At 36.4% G+C, this 18574-nt stretch overlaps 1 protein-coding gene across 2 annotated transcripts in view; it reads left to right on the forward strand.

Annotated features, from left to right (window-relative positions):
• Positions 1-18574, forward strand: part of snrkb (SNF related kinase b) — a 28256-nt gene that overhangs the window by 5046 nt on the left and 4636 nt on the right. For both annotated transcript variants that reach the window (XM_058766404.1, XM_058766403.1), the window contains exons 2-3: positions 6489-7166; positions 16287-16428. In XM_058766404.1, coding sequence (XP_058622387.1) covers positions 6578-7166; positions 16287-16428 — 731 coding nt within the window. In that variant the 5' untranslated portion in view covers positions 6489-6577. The remainder of the gene's footprint in view (positions 1-6488; positions 7167-16286; positions 16429-18574) is intronic.

The following is an 18574-nucleotide window of genomic DNA, read 5'->3' on the forward strand; positions in this document are numbered from 1 at the left end:
TTGCAATTGGCTGTGATTTTTGTCACGCAACGCAGCAGATTTCTGTTTACAGACAAACTGCATGTCACTGGAAACTTATGTGGGTTAAGTTTAAGGGTTTAGTTTTAAAATTTAAAACTGAATGCAAAGGGAAAGACAAGTAATAAAAAGAGCGTATAATAAAGTCACCACATGCGCTTTGTATTAAAATGAAGCAACCTCACTGTCTACTGCTTATATAGACAGCTACCTTCTAAGATAGCATCCTGTTAGCCATGTAACCTCATAAGTGACGAACTTCTAACATTCTACATCAGCAACAAATAGCGCACTATAGACTTGACTTGCAATTTTTTTTCAGTAGAGTTCGCCATTAACATTAGCAAAACTAAATGCAATATTCTAAGCACTGTCCACAAATATTAAGTAAGAAAATTATTTTTATAAATAATTTATCATAATTAGGCTATATAACAAATAAAATAATAAATGTGAAAAAAAAACCTAGAGACTTTTTTTTAAGATAAACTTTTAGCTTTAGCGACTAATTCATAGAAAGCCATCTCGTGTGCAAAATGTAAGCTCAATGGTCAAATGTGTCCATATAGTCATTTTTTCATGGAAAAGTAGACCAGTGGAATACAAAAAATGTTTTGTGTTAATGGCCCTTGAGTATATTTAAAATTAACATTTTTCATGTTGTCCTCAATCTTCAAGATAATTGCAATGCACTCTGGGATTGCTTTCCCAGATTTTATGCTTTCTTTTGAATTTGGACTAAATTTGGTGACTTATGCTGCATTCATGCCATGCTGTAATTAATTACCGTAATTTCGAGAAGACAACACATGACGTTTTACTCTGTGCTGTTCACGCCCTCAGACTCGGAATTATGCGTAACACTATCAACGCCTAAATAGGCTGAATCTGTGGCCGTCAGGTAATACAAGTCGTAGCAATCAGAGAATTCCCAGTTTATTAGGTGTAATTACAAGTTCTACGAGGACGTGAACACTTTTTACATTTTGGAATCTCATAATTACTACATGGCGTGAACGCACCTTTAGGAGGCAGATACCTATCTTTTTAGAACGGTCAGGAGTGTGCCCTTAAAATTCTCCATCAGTAGGTGGCTTACTACGTTTTGGAACACTGGATCTCATTCGCTAATAATTGCGTGGACTATTTCATATTTGTACTCACAGGAGAACTTCTCACAAAAACTTTCGCCCCGATTCACAACACCTTCGTGAATTTGTGAATTGACCTTGTTATTCTAAATGAGCGGTAATATAGCTTGTGTTTGATTGTTTGCTGGTTTTTATTGTATTTGTTATACTTGTATTTTCTTAAATTGTTTTTGCCATGAAAATAGCCTATGATGCTGACATGGCATTAAATAAATATATACTACTACTATTCTAAATGTGCGACCCCGTGTCGGAGATTAGTTATTTGCATAAAACCCGCCCAAACCATTTCCATTTAAGGGCTTTCCGAGAACCATTCGTTTACTGCTTCTAGTGATATCAGTAAACCTGACGCTTTGTAAAGATCTAAATATCTATATATAAAATTTCATCTTAAGTCTAAGGGTATGTTTTTTGGCATACGTGTGCTGTAAAAAAAATTTTCTTAATTTACAATAATTTTTTTAAATTAGACAAATTATTAAACGAAAACTATTTGTGAATCATGGTTTGTTCGTGAAAATGTTTGTACACAGATTGTTCGTGAAAATGTTCGTACGCAAATTGTTCGTGAAAATTTTCGTACGCAGATTTCAGACCCACTCTCTAAATATGTGCATGTTGGTGCTAGTATATGAATTTTTCCTGATAGACCAGAGGTTTAAATGTTTTACCGTTTGTGCAAGTGTACACGTTAATGCACTTTGAACAGCAGGCACGCAAGCTCCCACTGCGCCACGCTGACCTCATCACCATGAATGTTGCATGATGGGAACATGGGGCGATGAGATCATATCTAAAGGAAACCCCATTATATTCTCCCCAACTCTGCATCTCTTTCACATCTCTTCACTCCGCTCGTCCATCAGCCCTCCCTGCTCCAAAAGCAAGAACGGGATGACTCATCCTTTCACACCTCTCCCCTGGTGCCTCCTGTCAGACCGCGAGCCTCCTGACAGCCCCGCGTACGGGCTTGTGTGTTTCGTATCGGCGTACAAATGAGTCGGGGTCTGTTTTCTTGCCTTTGACGCTCATGCAGCGGGTGACAAAAGACCCCAGCGTCTCAGGCAGCGGACATTTTCTCGCAGAAACGCTGAGCCTGCTGGATTCCCATCTCCTCGATGTGCGAGTTTCTCGCTCACAGGAAGGCGAGGAAATGCCATGTCTGCGTATGTTAGCATGTATGCGTCTTGAGTCGTCCTAAACTACGGATGCTGGGTGTCTGCCTGAACGCTATCAGAAGGAAGCACCATGTGTGCTCCCTGCTCCCTTTAGGAAATACTGCCATGCTTTGTAAATGATAGAGCTGAACATGGAAAGGGTGGACAGCCCTATCCTTCCTCAATATGGAGGCCAACCGGTCTTTGTTACATCCTTGTACTCTGTTTTTGCCCTTTCGTTTGTCATCTGGTTCTGTTTTTCATTCGGTCTCAACCACTAAATAAATACATCTCACAAAAGGCAACTAAACATCAAAGTTTTGCTCACCAGTGCATCAGAAGCAGGAATCTCTGAATTAGACACAAAATAAAACAGGAATCATTCACCCAAAAATGAAAATTCAGTCATTTAAATCACCCTCTTGGAATTACAAACCTCCTTTTCTTTCTTTCGGACAACGCAAAAGGAAATGTTATGAAGAATGTTCACGCTGCTCTTTTCCATACAATGAAGGTTCTCATTTTTTGGTGAGCTGTTGCTTTAAAAACACAACATATAATTTATACATGCAGTTTTTAAAAGAAAAAATAGAATGTGTATTTGGAGCATAAATCTTTGCATATGTGAGATATTCGAGAATAAAATTTTGGTGTGTAATTGTGTACCGATCGACCACAAACTCTGTCCGTCAGACAAAGGGCAGGTTATTATTAGCAGCATTGATTTTAACAGACAAGAAAACCTCCAAGTACGCTTCATTTTCATGTGTGTGCTTGAGTGTGAGCATGCATAATTGTTATTACAGTATTATTTATGTACTATTATAGTATTTATTAATAATTTGAATTTTAGTTTTAAAAATGTTATGTACTTTTTAAATTTTATTTGTTTTAATCAATTTAGTGCTTATTATTATTTTTTTTTATTTTACTTATTTTCAGTTGGTTGCCAAGTCAAAATTTCACCTTATATTTATATATACAGTGCTGCTTGAAAGTTTGTGAACCCTTTAGAATTTTCTATATTTCTGCATAAATATGACCCAAAACATTATCAGATTTTCATATAAGTCCTGAAAGTAGACAACGAGAACCGAATCAAACAAGTGAGAGAAAAATATTTTCTTTGTCATTTATTTATTGAGAAAAATGATCCAGTGTTACATATCTGTGCATTGCAAAAGTATGCAAATCTTTGCTTTCAGTATCTGGTGTGACCCCCTTTTGCTGCAGTAACTGAAGGTAAAGTTTCTTGTAAATGCTGATCAGTGCTGCACAATAACTTGTAGGAGTTTTAGCTCATTCCTTAGTGCAGAATCACTTAAACTCTGTGATGCTGGTGGGTTTCCTCCTATGAACCGATTGCTTAGGTTCTTCCACAACATTTTAATTGGATTAAGGTCTGGACTTTGACTCAGCCATTCCAAAACATTAACTTTGTTCTTCTTTAACCATTCTTTGGTAGAATAACTTGTGTGCTTGGGGTTGTTGTCTTGCTGCATGACCCACGTTCTCTTGAGACTCTGTTCTTAAACAGATGTCCTGACGTTTTCCTTTAGAATTTGCTGGTATAATTCAGAATTCATTATCCATCAATGATGGCAGGCTGTCCTGGCCCAGATGCAGCAAAACAGGCCCAAGCCATGATATTACCACCACCATGTTTCACAGATGGGATAAGAGTCTTAAGCTGGAATGCAGTGTGTTCTTTTCTCTGAACATAATAGCTTCTCATTTAAACCAATAAGTTCTATTATAGTTTCATCCACCCATTAAACCTTTCTCCAATAGTCCTGTGGCTTGTCCACATGATCTTTAGCAAGCAATTTTCTTTTTGGAGAACAGTGGCTTTCTTCTTGCAACTCTGCAATGCACACCATGGTTGCTCAGTGTTCTCCTGATGGTGGGCTCATGAACATTAACATTAGCTGATGTGAGAAAGGCCTTTAGTTGCTTAGAAGTTATCCTGGGAACTTTTGCAACCTCGCAGACTATTACACGTCCTGCTTTGGAGTGATCTTTGTTGGGCGACCACTTCTCAGGAAGGTAACAGTGGTCTTGAATTTCCTCCATTTGTACACAATCTGTCTGACTGTGGATTTGTGGAGTCCAGACTCTTTAGAGATGGTTTTGTAACCTTTTTTAGCCTGATGAGTAACACCAGCTCTTTTTCCGAGGTCCTCAGTAATCTCCTTTGTTCGTGACATGATTCACTTCCACAAACATGATCAGACTTTGATAGATCCCTGTTCTTTGAATAAAATGGGTCACGTATTGGCATTTGATAGTCATTGCACTGACTGAAAACACCTCTGCACAGATGGACTCTAATTTCACCTTTAAATTAACTGCTAATCCAAGAGATTCACATACTTTTGCCACTCACAGATATACAACATTGGATCATCTTACTGAATAAATAAATGACAATATAATGGAGAAAGAAAATGTTTTTGTCTCATTTGTTTGATTGGGTTCTCTTTGTCTACTTTCAGGACTTGCACGAAAATCTGATCATGTTTTGGGTCATATTTATGCAGAAATATAGAAAAGGGTTCACAAACTTTCAAGCAGCACTGTATGAACAATTTTTGTATTAGTTTTAGTTAACAATAACATGGGCATCATAGCATCAGAGCCCTGTTCAACCTCTATTAGTGGTCATTAACTATTCAGATCCTTTCATCAAACCACACACACATGCACTCACACCCCCTAATAATGATATTGTATTACAGGTATTGATCTACACCATTTGTGCTATGCCTCTGTCACCCGACTCCTCTGGCGCTAGGTCCCAAAATGCACTACTCTCCTCTCACTACCCTCTTTTTCCACTCTTCTCTTTGTGTCCAATCCATCAGAGCTTATTTATCTCTTAAGTTTTTTTGTTTTGTTTTTAGTGTTCCCTCAATTATCTCTCTGAGAGGTTATTTTATTTTATTTTGTGCTGTTTTATGTGTTCTTTTAGTGTGTTTTATGTTTGTTTGTTTGGTTTTGGTTTTGTTTTTTTTGTTTTTTGTGCTGTATTGTATTTCTTTTTTTGGGGGGGTTATTTTTTTATTTTATGTGCTTTGTTTTGTGTGTTGTTTGTTTTTATTTTTTGTGCTGCAGTGTCTTGGGGGGCTTATTATTATTATTATTATTATTATTATTATTTTTTATTTATTTATTTATTTATTTATTTATTTATTTATTTTTTACAGCAACAACAACTTATGATGTTTAAAGTCCCTTAAATTCTTAAATTTGCATGTATATCAACTGTTTGAATAAAATTTTTCATCATCACAAATGTTTGGCAATTGCGTGATACGGTGAAATTACAAAAGATTTGTCTAATGTGATAGGTGACGTCAAAATTAATGTCATGCAGTTTCAACATTAAATGGGTTTTGTCTTGGCATGCATCATGACATCACCTCCAGGTTCGGCTGAGTTTGTAGTAGACAGCCATATTCGTGCTTGGACATGCAGTCATTGTCCCTCCCTATAAGTCTGATAATAGAGAAGTTCACTGTTAAGTAACAGGGTGGATTTGTTTGGAGTTCTTAGTAATAGTAACTACTGTTGCTAAGTAACTGTTGTACTACGAAGTAAGCGTTGTGGGGCCATAATAATCATTTGATTCTGAGACAATTGGGATTTTTCGAAAGATTTTAAGATCAGTGTCTGGCATTCTTACAGGCAAATACCAACAGTACTCGTCTTTTCTTGAGCAAACACATAAGATCAGTATGTAAACCTGTTAGACAGCTTACCTTGTGCTCACACACTCGCCTTCCTCTCTTCAATAATGCTGCGTATGTTAAAGTCAAGTGCAGTTCACCTCTTTATGTAGCTCTGCCTGTTTCAACACAAAGAGCACTATATCCCCTCCACTTCAAGATTCATAAAAGGCTTTTCCAGCCTGATGCCATACAGAAACCTTTTACAATTCTATTAAGCCGTACCACACAAGTGAGAGTGCTGTTTTATGGTTTCTATGCATTTGCTTGGGTGGTTGTTGGGGTATTCTTCAATTAGCAAGCATCATTACTTAGCTAAATCTTCCCAATACATGAGGTAAAAGGTCATTATATCTAATATTTTTAGGGTCTACTGTTTATATTTGGTATGTTGTTTCTTCACTGTCTTTATCTTTTTTGTTTTTCAACAGGTGATGTCTCAGTAGAGATCCAGTTTCCTTCAGCTCCCTCTGGTAAGAGAGCCCAGTCCTTCAACTGAACCTCCACTGCTTGATCCAAAATGGCTGCCACCAAAAGTGGTTATGAGGGCAAGATAGCCGGCCTATATGACCTAGACCGCACATTGGGCAAAGGCCATTTTGCTGTGGTCAAACTAGCCCGTCACGTGTTCACAGGCCAACTAGTAGCAGTCAAAGTCATCGACAAGACAAAACTTGATGACCTAGCAACCGGCCACTTACTTCAAGAAGTCCGCTGCATGAAACTCGTCCAGCACCCCAACGTAGTGCGACTGTATGAGGTCATTGATACGCAGACCAAGCTGTACCTCATTCTAGAGTTGGGCGATGGAGGTGACATGTACGATTACATCTTGCGTCATGAAGGTGGGGTGGCCGAAGACACAGCGAAAGTGCACTTTGCGCAGATCGTTCGAGCAATAGCCTACTGCCATCGTCTGCACGTTGTCCACAGGGATCTGAAACCGGAGAATGTGGTGTTCTTCAGGCAGCAGGGGACAGTGAAGCTGACAGATTTCGGCTTCAGTAACCACTTTCAGCCCGGGACCATGTTGATGACCAGCTGTGGTTCGCTAGCATACTCCGCCCCAGAAATACTGCTAGGCGAAGAGTATGACGCTCCAGCAGTGGGTAAGTGACAAAACTGTCTTTTTTTGGACATTGCACCTCCTACAGATTCTTCTATCACAGTTTTTCTTCTTCTGTCTGTTTCCTAGTGTGTTGTTTCATTCAGCCAGTCAATCAGAATGCATTTAAAATCCCTCATAATCACATTTGAGCCAAATTCCCATTCAGAATCACCCACAAGACCGAAAGATTCATACATTCTGAAGATTCATAGTTTCAAAGATTCATAGATTTTAAGATTTCAAAGAATGAAAGATTCATAGTTTCAAGGGATCATAGATTTAAAGGGTTAGTTCATCCAAAAATGAAAATTACCCCATGATTTACTCACCTACAACCCATCCTAGGTGTATATGACTTTCCTCTTTCACACGAATACAATCGAAGTTATATTAAATGAATATAATCAGAGTTATAGTAAAAATGTCCTAGCTCTTCCAAGCTTAATAATGGAAGTGAATGGTGGTCAAGATTTTGAAACAAAATAAAGTGCATCCATCCATCATAAAAAAGCTATGCCTATGCCATACACTGCATGAACACGCATACGACAGTTAGCAGAAGATTACGGTCTATAAAGTTTTAAATATGGATATTTTTCTTACACAAAAGCATTGCTTCGCTTCAGAAGGCCTTTATTAACCCCTGGAGCACTTTATATGATGGATGTATGCACTTTTTTGGGTTTCAAAATCTTATCCACCATTCATTGCCATTATAAAGCTTGGAAGAGCCAGGACCTTTTTACTATAACTCTGATTATATTCATCAGAAAAAAGAAAGTCATATACAACTAAATGTAGATGGCTTGAAGGTGAATAAATCATGGGGTAATTTTCATTTTTGGGTGAACTATCCCTTTAAGATTCTGATGATTTTAGAATCATAGATTCAAAAGAGTTTCAAAGATTTGTAGTTTTGAAGATTCATATAGATTTTAAGATTCAAACATTGAAGGATTCATGGATTTAAGATTCTAATCATTTAAAAAAAAAACAATCCTAAAGATTCACAGATTCAAAAGAGATTCTAAAGGTTCATAGATTCTAAGAATACATAATTTCAAAGATTTATAGATTCCAAAGATGAAAAATTTATTTTCTATTTATATGTTTCCAAGTATGCCCTTTGATTTAGTCAATCAGTCTTCTGTAGAGGGCTAAATTCTGTGCTTTCGGACACTTAATTTACATGCAGCACAGTCAAACTAATCTGCCAAGGGATTAAATCTCAGAGGCGCGCGGGCCTGCACATCAAACTCTGTGTCTGTGTCACAAGAACACCGGGATGCCTCACTCTCCTTTCACAGTTTATCCTCCCCTCTCCTCTCCCCACGTGCCTCTTATGGGTTTAATCGCTGCCGTTTGCCGAGCGGGAAATCTACTGAATCTACTGAATGAACAGCACATCTGTGGTCTAGCGGGAGTCAAGCTAGGAGATTTGTGTCAGGTCAGACCTACACATGACTCAATTGACAGCATTCAGAGTCCCTGCAGCAAATTCGCATAGGAGTTAAATTCCCATTGAATATCCGGAAAATTAAGGCTAGTGAAATGGATTCCAAACACCATTGACATTTAAGACCATTAAAAACCCATATTATCAGGCCACAGTGATGTATAGAATGTTTTTGCTGCCTGCTGTACATTTTTCTGTTGTGTCAGCCAGTGCTTTGGTCTGGGACTTTCTTGTACAATATGTGCTGAAATGTTTTGTCTTTTGAAAATTGTTTGGAGGTTGAATGTGGCTAGCCGTGAACTCACGTTCCTTCTATCCATTATCCATTCCATTGTTCAGACCCAGTCACCTTATTAAGCTCTGAAGGCTCAATGTACAGCAAAAGAGTGGGGGAGAAATGAGAAGAAAGCAGATTGAGAGAGAGAGAGGGGGAGACAGACAGACAGACAGACAGACAGACAGACAGACAGAGATTCAATGATAGGGAGACTGGGGCAAGCACAGAGACAGACTTTAGAGGACACTTGAGCTTAACATTGACTCAGACAGGAGGATGAAGAGTAATAGGACTGACAACAAATTGCTGACAACTGTCTCTCTCTTTGTTGTTATTGTCTTGTTCCAGTTCAGAAGGGCTTTCTAGAGCACAGATGTAAGCACAGACTCTAAGACTAAAATGATTCCAAAGACTCTAAGGTTCTGAAGATTCTAGAATGCCAGTGATTCCAACTATTCCAAACAATCTTTAGAATTCCAAGATTCTAAACATTTGAAGATTACAAAATTCAGTATCAAATAATTTAATATTTATGGATTCACAGATTCTGAAGATTCTAATGATTTTAATAATTCTGAAGATTCATTGTTTTAAAATAGATTCAAAGATACATAAATTCTAAAGATGTACAGTTTAAGATTCGAAAGATTGAAAGATAAATAGTTTTAAAGATTCTAAAAATGCTTCATGTAGGTTTAACATGGATTCAGAGATTCTAAAGATTCATAGTTTCAAAGATTAAGGTTTTAAAATTAAGGACTGAAAGGATTGATACAAATAGATTCATGGATTAAAATATTAAAATCACAGATTGTAAAAATCTGAAGATTCTCATCTAGAGATTCTAAAGCTTCATAGATTTAGAGTAAATTCTAAGGATTCATAGTTTGAAAGATTCACAGATTTCAAAAATTAATATTTAACTGATATATTCACAGATTCTAAAGGTTCAAAATTGATTCAAAGAGTCATAGATTCTAGAGATTTATAGTTTAAAGGATTCATAGATTTAAGATTCCAAAGATCTAATGTTTTATAGATTTAAAATGGAGATTCATAATATTTTCAAAAGTGACTAGTTGTTAGGTTGCCCGAATGACTAGGTGACTTAATTGGTCTTAGTGAAACTTGGAATAATTAGGCCAGTTTTGGGTTTCCCTGACCCTGATCTGATGTTTCATAGGGCGTTCATACAACTCAAGTTCTTGTTAAAAAAATAGTTGGAGTGCAACTGAATAGAACAGAACGTAGGGATTTAGAGGGGTGTTTTTCGAGTTGAACTATTTTTAGCTTGACACACTGTCTTAAAAACGCAACGCTCATGACAAACGATGAAGCTGGATACTCATGTTTGACAGTTACAGAGAAGGAGAGGTGGAGAGCCAGAAAGAAAGACAGACTTTAGAGGACACTTGAGCTTAACACTGTGACACAGACAGGAGGATGAAGACTTACAGGGCTGACACTGAACCTGTCTGTCTCTCTTGCTGTCTCTCTCTCGTTCCAGTTCACCAGGGATTTCTAGAGCACAGATGTGTGCTGAGCTGCCATGTGTGCCCTTCCGCTCCTCTGCTCTGACATTATTAATATCGTATTTGTATGATATTTTCTGCCAGAGCGTCATGTGACGATGGGACAGTAATTTTCACAGAGGCTGCATGTGCCAGGATTAGATATGCACAAAGTGGGTCAGTCTCCACCGAGACCCAGGAAAGCGTGCAAAGGAGGCTATACTCACACACACACACACACACACACACGCATGCTAGGATGTAGAAGCGTGTGAACCTGAGGGTTTGTCTCGCCTCTCTCCAAGCAAAATCTACTCACAGTAGCCTAGAACTAGAGCAGATAAGGGCTGAGTAGTCATGCATTACAGATGTTTAACTTACTAGGTCAGTCAAAATGAACAGTAAGCACGCATAAACACGATGGAGAAGCTTTCCTATAGCTGTAGTTTAGCAGTTAGCATGTTAGCCTGAATATATTGAGTTGTTCTGGTGAAACAAGCTCATCTCACTCTCAATGGTTCCTGACTCCGTATAATTCATGGTTTTTGAAGATGAGAGCATGTCGACAACCTGCCCATGTTAGCATCTGGCTAATTTAGTTAGCTTCTCAGGTGCATTATACTGTAGAATTGGACACATATCCTTTGTAGGGCCACACAATTTTTCAGAATAAGTCACAGCACTAAGTTATAGCATCGTTTCGAAACTTGGCAGCTCATGATTTGCTGTTTTTAGTCTCGATTCACAGTAAAAGCGGCTTCATATGAACTATTTCTGTGCATATTCTCTGAGATTAGATTCCTTATGCATTTGAGACCACAACATGTTCCAACCATCTTCTTAAACTTGCTAAAGCAAATGAGAAATTGTTATAAACCAGCTGTTGTCAACAAAAGAGCAGTCTCCCTGTGGTTTTCCAGCCAAAATAAAAGCTTGATGGTTTAATGCAGGGTTCCTCAAATCTTTCCCTTATCAAACTCACCTACCTGTGATTTTCTAATGATCTTGAAGACTCTGATTAGCATGCTCAGGTGTGTTTGATTAGGGTTAGAGCTAAACTCTGCAGGAGTGGGCCAGATTTGAGGATGCCTGATTTAATGTTTGGAAATGAAGAAATTCATAAGAAAGCCGTAAATACTTTTACATTGCAGTGTAAAATAAACATAAAATTTTTTACTAAATCATATAATAGTTAATATTGTTATTTATTCTTAAAAAAATAAAATAAAGTGAAATATTAAAATAGTAATATTTATTATTTTAACAATAATAATAAACAGAAAAGAATATCAAAATAATAAATTATTAATAATATAGGTCTAGGTCTTTGTCATCAGTGCCAACAGATATAAGAAGTGTTTTATCGTCCCTTTTAATACTTTTATTTTTCTATCATATAATGCAAATTATTAAACTAACAATGTAAATGTGCATTTTGTGACACTTTTTGGCGTTTCCCTTAATTGTTTTTACACCGTGGATTTTTTGCTATCTCCAAAAATAAAGACTTAAACAAAAACATCCAGAGCTGTTACATTTTTACATTTCATGTGCTAGTCTGTTTAGCATCTCTTGTGAAGGCACGGCAATGCCCGTCGGCTGACGCTGTGGCCCGCTGCCTAGCGGTTTAATCAGCTCCTGAAGTTTGCTGGGCACAGGCTGGCATCTGAAACTTCATCTGGAAAGCCTTCTTGTCTAGCAGTTCTAGGTCAAGCTGATGCCATTAACCTCAGTAGCAGGAGAGAGAGAGCTGGGAAAGAGTAGAACGCCTCTCTGGGAAGCTGATATCTAATGTTTGAACGAGTGAACAGAGAAGGGTCCCGTTTCCACTGTATGTGTGTATGCAAATATTTCTTTTTCTTTTTTTTTTTTTTTGTGCATGCATGAGCCTGAGCCAGTGTGTGTGTGGACGGCTGAATATTCATTAGCTCAGTGAGAGGTTTTATTCATAGTCAGTAATCAGCTGCTCGGCTCTAATCCACTCACAAGAGTTCAGTCACTCAGTGCCAGCTCACGCACATACACATAAGCTGTAATTGTCACTCTATTCAAAACACAACATTTGAATGCATACGGGTTTTGTAGGGACCAAATGTCCTCACGTTTTCAAGAGGAAAATTGCTTGATAAAAATATTAAATATGTTAAAAAATAAATAAAATGCAGAAAATATGAGTGACGGTTAGGTTAGAAAATATGTAGCTCTTTGTAAAACAATAGAAATCAATGGAAAGGTGCGTGTGTGTGTGCGTGTGTGTGTGTGAAGCAGCTCGGTGTCATCAGGATCCATGTTGTCGACACTGCTGATCAGAGATGTTCTCAGATAGATAAGCTGGGAGAGACTGACTCAGTGACATCTCACAAACACACACACACACACACACACACACACACACACACTTCAATGATAACACATACCTTCTCCAACATGCAGTCTTGCTCTGCATTTAAGTAATTTATAAGGTTACAAAAGATTTCTGTCTCAAAAAAAAATGCTGTTCTGAATTGTCTATTTAGGAAAGAAACCTGAAAAAAATGTATGTAAATGTAAATTTTCACAAAAACATTAAGCAGCACAATTGTTTTCCACATTGATAATATTAAGAAATGTTTCTTGAGCAGCAAATCGGCATATTAGAATGATTTATGAAGGATCATGTGACACTGAAGACTGGAGTAAAAAATAATAGAAAAAATTGAAATTTTACTGTGTAAAAATACATGAAAAGTCTTACCGGGAAAAAAACAACAACCTTAAACAGTTTTGAATGGTAGTGCAATTTTCTTAGATTCTAGATGTCTGAATATTCTAATACAATTTAGTTGATTTCAGCGGAAGGATTTCAAAGATTTTAAAGAGTCAAAGTTTCAAAATTCAACATTCTATAGATTAAAAAAAAAAAAAGATACTTTAAAAATAACCTAGGATTCCATATCAGAGATCATTTTCAAAGATTTTAAACATTCTAAAGATAAGATTCAAAACAGTGCATTTCTACTATTATTTGATATCTACAGTGCTATATAGATTTTATATAGATATAGAGATTCTGCTGTCTATTATAATTTGAATTCTAGAATCTTAGAATCTGAACAAAACCTCAAGTCTCGAGACATTTCACACAGTTGTCACATTATGTAACCTCAACACAGATCGACACACAGCAGATCCTTGTTAGCCTTCATTGTGTGTAAAGTGTTTTGTGTAAACTGTAGTCACATGGCACTCACACACAGATAGGTGTGCTGCTCTTAAAACTGTGGACACACAGAGTTATCTTGCTGTGACTTATTTTATTTTAACAAGATGGAACAAGATAAGAAAAAACTTACAATAACACATTATTTCCACCACCTCCACACATAACATTATTTGTCAAGGCAGGTTTTCTTGCAAGAAACAATTTCATATGTTATATTTGTGATGGATAAATGCTAAAGATGGTTTAATTAAGAAAATCGGCTGAGTACTAAAATTACGTTTTAGTTATAATATTAATCCACTTGTTTAATCAAGGATATCATGATTTTTATGCAGTTTAAACTTGATACCACTTTGGTGTCATATTTTTATTCATGTCCAACCAGACATATATTATATAAGCATTTGAGTGTGCTTAATTTGTGCCTTTCAATAGACGTGAAATAACATGCTGCATGCATGCCAGTACAAGACATAGCACTCGTGTCTGTCTGTCTGTCTGTCTGTATCTGTGGAGGAACACACAGTACAGAGAGCAGAAGAGAGGGCTTATTGTTAGAGCAGTTAAAGACACTGCTTGGACAATGCTGTCTCTCACACTGATCCTTTGCTCTGATTCACACAGTAGATGCTCTTTCACACAGAATTTATCCTCACACACACACTCGCACTGAGAACAGCATGTCAGATTTGAAGCTGTTGTTTAAATGGGAAAGTTCAAGAAGTTCCACAAAGCCGTTTGCACCACGCTCTTTTGTCGCTTAATATATTATTTATTCATATTTAAAATGTTAATATACACTTAATATTTTTAATTGTGAAACTGTAATAAATATGGGATCATCTGTGAATCATGTTAGGCTTGGGTGTAATCGTATCTTATGTAATGTAGTGATAGATGTGAGCATATTGTGACAAATAGAAATTGTCTAGCGTTCGAATGGAATGCATATGTGTGTTTTTAGAGACTTAACATTAGTTTGTGAATGATGATGTCAATATAATTCATGATTTAAAAAGTGGATGGAGGGGCTGAATTATTCAACGCACTGAAGAAGGCCTTGAGCTGAAACCTTTTTGTTTTGTCCTGCTGGTGATTCATGTAAAATAAAACATTAAAAGAAGACTAAATTTAAAGGCATTTTTGGGTGAATTACTTTTTTTAAATTTAGTACTATATTATTATTATTGTTGTTGTTGTTGTTGTTGTTATGTAAAAGATACATAATAATAATTTAATAATATATAATTTATATATAATTTAATGTTAATGTTTTCATTTTAAGGAGTGATTATTATTATTATTATTATTATTATTATTATTACTTAATTATAATATTAATAAATGTAACTCGTTAATAGTGTAATATTATTTAGTTTTATTAGTAATTATGATGATGATGATTGAAGAAGAAAAATGTTTCTTTTAAAATAAAATAAAAATACCTGAAATAAACGAAGTGAAAATTAGAAAAGTTTTTTTTTTTTTTTTTAGATATATATATTTTATTTTAGATTGAAAGACTAACATAACTCAAACTAAATTAACTAATATCAGGGGATCTAATGTTTGCATTCATCCTCTGGCCTTTTCTGAATTTCTGTATTCACCAAAATGGAACTCCAAGAATATTACAGCTGTATTTAACTGCCGGTCAGGTCAGCGCACTTGACTATAAATGAGCACATTCTCAGTACTCTTTCCTTTTGAAATCGAAGGTTAAATGAAATGTTATGAATATGAAATAAGTGATCTAACCAAGGAAATCTAAACTGATCCTATTATTTGAAAATCATTTGACTTAAAAGAGTAAAGCGTAGACCTCTCACCCATATTTGTACGTTTTTTTTTTTTCACACGCTCTATACATATCGCACAAGTAAAAAAAAAAAAAAAAAAAAAAGTAAAAGAGGAAGTCTGTTTTCTTGGAACACCACCGTGGAAAAATACGCCACTAAAACAAACATGTCTCTTGTGGGACTTACTCGCCCCCCTCTCTTACTTTTCTCTCTTTTTCACTCTGTTCTTGGTCCATGATGTTCTGTCAGACTTCCTGGGATCCTTGGTTGACACAGAGTTCGATGGGGAAACAATTTCAGGGTCATTTCGGTCAGAAACACGTCTATAGGGTCTATAGTGATTGGTGATTAATGATTGGTTAAGTTAAGAGTTAATTATTGTCTGAGGACATACATTGACTCTGTTGAAGAGGTTAAGGCTGGTTTTATTCACGTTTTAGTTTCACTTCTCTCTCTCTCTCTTCGTGTATTAGTTGGTTTTGATAGTGTGAGCATGTGTCACATGAGGACTGTGTTGGATAAAACCCCTTGACATGCTTATTCCTCTTTTCTGTACAAATCCTATTACACTTCTCTCTAGGAGTGTAAATATTTACTCTGACAACAATTTGATTTGGTTATAATTGCATCTTGAAATCATAGTGATATAGCACTATAATATAAATAAAAATAGATATTTAAATATAAAGACATACTTAAAGTCATGCAGTTTTATATTATATTATATTATTAATTGTATTTATTATATTATATTAGTCAACTTTTTTTTTTCTCGTTTAAATTACAATTTGGATCCTGGACTGCATTTAAAACAAATAAATGTTGCAAATAAAAAAGAAATATTTTAGTTAAAGTCTGTTATTGTGTGTTTTTCAGATATCTGGTCACTGGGTGTGATCCTCTATATGCTAGTGTGTGGACACCCACCCTTTCAAGAGGCCAATGACAGCGAGACCCTCATCATGATCATGGACTGTCGCTACACTGTGCCAAACCACGTCTCTCCAGAATGCAAAGAGTACGTATGTCATCTGAGCTTTTCCTCAGACACACACAACTAATAAACAGATTTCTCATATATAAGCCAGAAGGCTGGAGGTTATTGTGTATTTATACACTGCTTTTTCATTATTATTTTATTTTTTTTACTTGAAGCAAAATTGCATTAAATATAAGACTTGTTTACTGCCAACATATTTTGTTTTATTAGTTCATTTTTCTTACTCATTTTTCTTCTTTAAACCATGAACTTCACTACATTTATGCATAAAACAAGAAAAAAACGTGGGGTATGAATTTAAGACATAAACAAGTTACAACAATGTTATCTTAAGCAATTTTGCTTCTGACATAAATTCAACTTGTTTTAATGTATTCACCGGGAAACACGACAGAAATAGATGTTTTTGTGTCCTTCTCTTTAGCATGATAGTAGTTGGGCATTATGTAACAAGTTTTATTAAATCTGCTGAGTGTTTTCTTCAGGGTCAGCAGATGTCATATATCAATGGTCTTTTCTTTCCATGCTGGTGCTGTTGAGTTCACTATTTCTGGAAACCAGTATTACCAGGGACATGACCCTTGTAAAACCCTTTCCACAAAGACCTGATCTTATGCATGCCCACAAAAACATGCTTGAGTAAATAGACTAGTTTTTAAGATGTCCTTGACTGCCGTGTGCCATTGGAACACAGTGTTTTGTTGTGGTGGTTTTTTCTCGCTCTGAGAACTGGCAGGATGTAGTCTCTCAAAGCCTCTCAAACACCACTCCCTCGCACTCCAGCTTGTACCACTTTCACGCTAAACTTCATACCTACATGTAGACCGGAGCCCATCTGAACATACTGTACTTTATCTGTTTACGCCCGCTTGGACCAGCCAATCACAGGTCATGTTTCTCTAAATGACACTTGAGCAAGACAGTCAGGCTTCTGTTTGGATGAGCAAATGTTCTTGGTGGTTAGATTTAGGATCAAGTTATGACAGACACACAGAATTTCCATCCTTGGTCCAGGTGACGGATAATGAAAGTAACAGATCATGGCAACTCCCTTTAACTAGATTTTCCAGATTGATTAGATGCACTTGAATACTTAACTAAGCTTTAGTATATATTTGAATCATAATGTTGTAATGCTCTTAAGAAGGCTTGGGCATGATTTGGAATTTGGATTTGAATTGAAATCGTCACAAAAATGCTTTGCAACAATACATAATTGCATGATTAATTATGACTATTAATTTGCTTATATAGAGTACTTTTGTCCTCGGATGATGAGATTTATTCCTCTAAACTTAGTTATTTTTAAATATTTTGGGGGGGATTTTATGCCTTTTATTATTAGATAGGACAGTGGAGTGCAGACAGGAAAGTATTGGGTGGAGAGAGGGGGGCGGGATCAGCACAGGATCTAGAGCCGGGAATCGAACGTGGGTTGCCATGAGCACAGTTTGTGCTATATGTTGGCGCACTAACCACTAGGCTATCGGCGCCGACTAGTTAAGTATTTTTTACCGTTAAGAAACACAAAATGTCCACCACATTGTTTTCAGATAACTTTATAAAAAAAATTATATCACAATTTCGGGTAACTTAAAGAATTCTTGTATGTACTTTAATTTACTACAGTCCACCGAAAACATTTATTTAATATTACACTTTTTTTTTCATCATCATAATTGTCATTCATGCTGAAAAAAACTTTAAATGTATTACTATAAACTCCATTTGTATGTAAACTTTAATTATAACATACAAAACATTCTCAGTTCACTTCTAAATGGCGCACAAGCCTGCTTTTAAGTGTGTTCACTGCAGCTCTATAGTGACCAGATTTTTACACAAGGCTGCCTTTTGTTATTTTTAAGTTATTTTTAAGTGGGTTTATTCTAGGCTATTCGTAGTCAGAACATCCCCAGAGCAACAGCTCTCAGGCTTGAGTTTAGGTCTGAATCAGTCAATTGTGCAAGAGTGTGTGTACGAGTGTGTGTTAGACATCTGGGCTTGGCTGCAAAGCCAAACATAGTGACTGGGTCACATGATCTCCACCACAATCAAAAGCTTCCTTTAATGGGAAGGGTTTTCTTAGAGGAGAACACTTGTGTCTTCAGGCAGACTTTCATCTTGCTGTTCATCTATTTTCCCGCCCTTCTTCCTCACGGCT

The sequence above is a fragment of the Onychostoma macrolepis genome, chromosome 25 (assembly GCF_012432095.1).
Source record: "Onychostoma macrolepis isolate SWU-2019 chromosome 25, ASM1243209v1, whole genome shotgun sequence".
Classification (NCBI taxonomy): domain Eukaryota; kingdom Metazoa; phylum Chordata; class Actinopteri; order Cypriniformes; family Cyprinidae; genus Onychostoma; species Onychostoma macrolepis.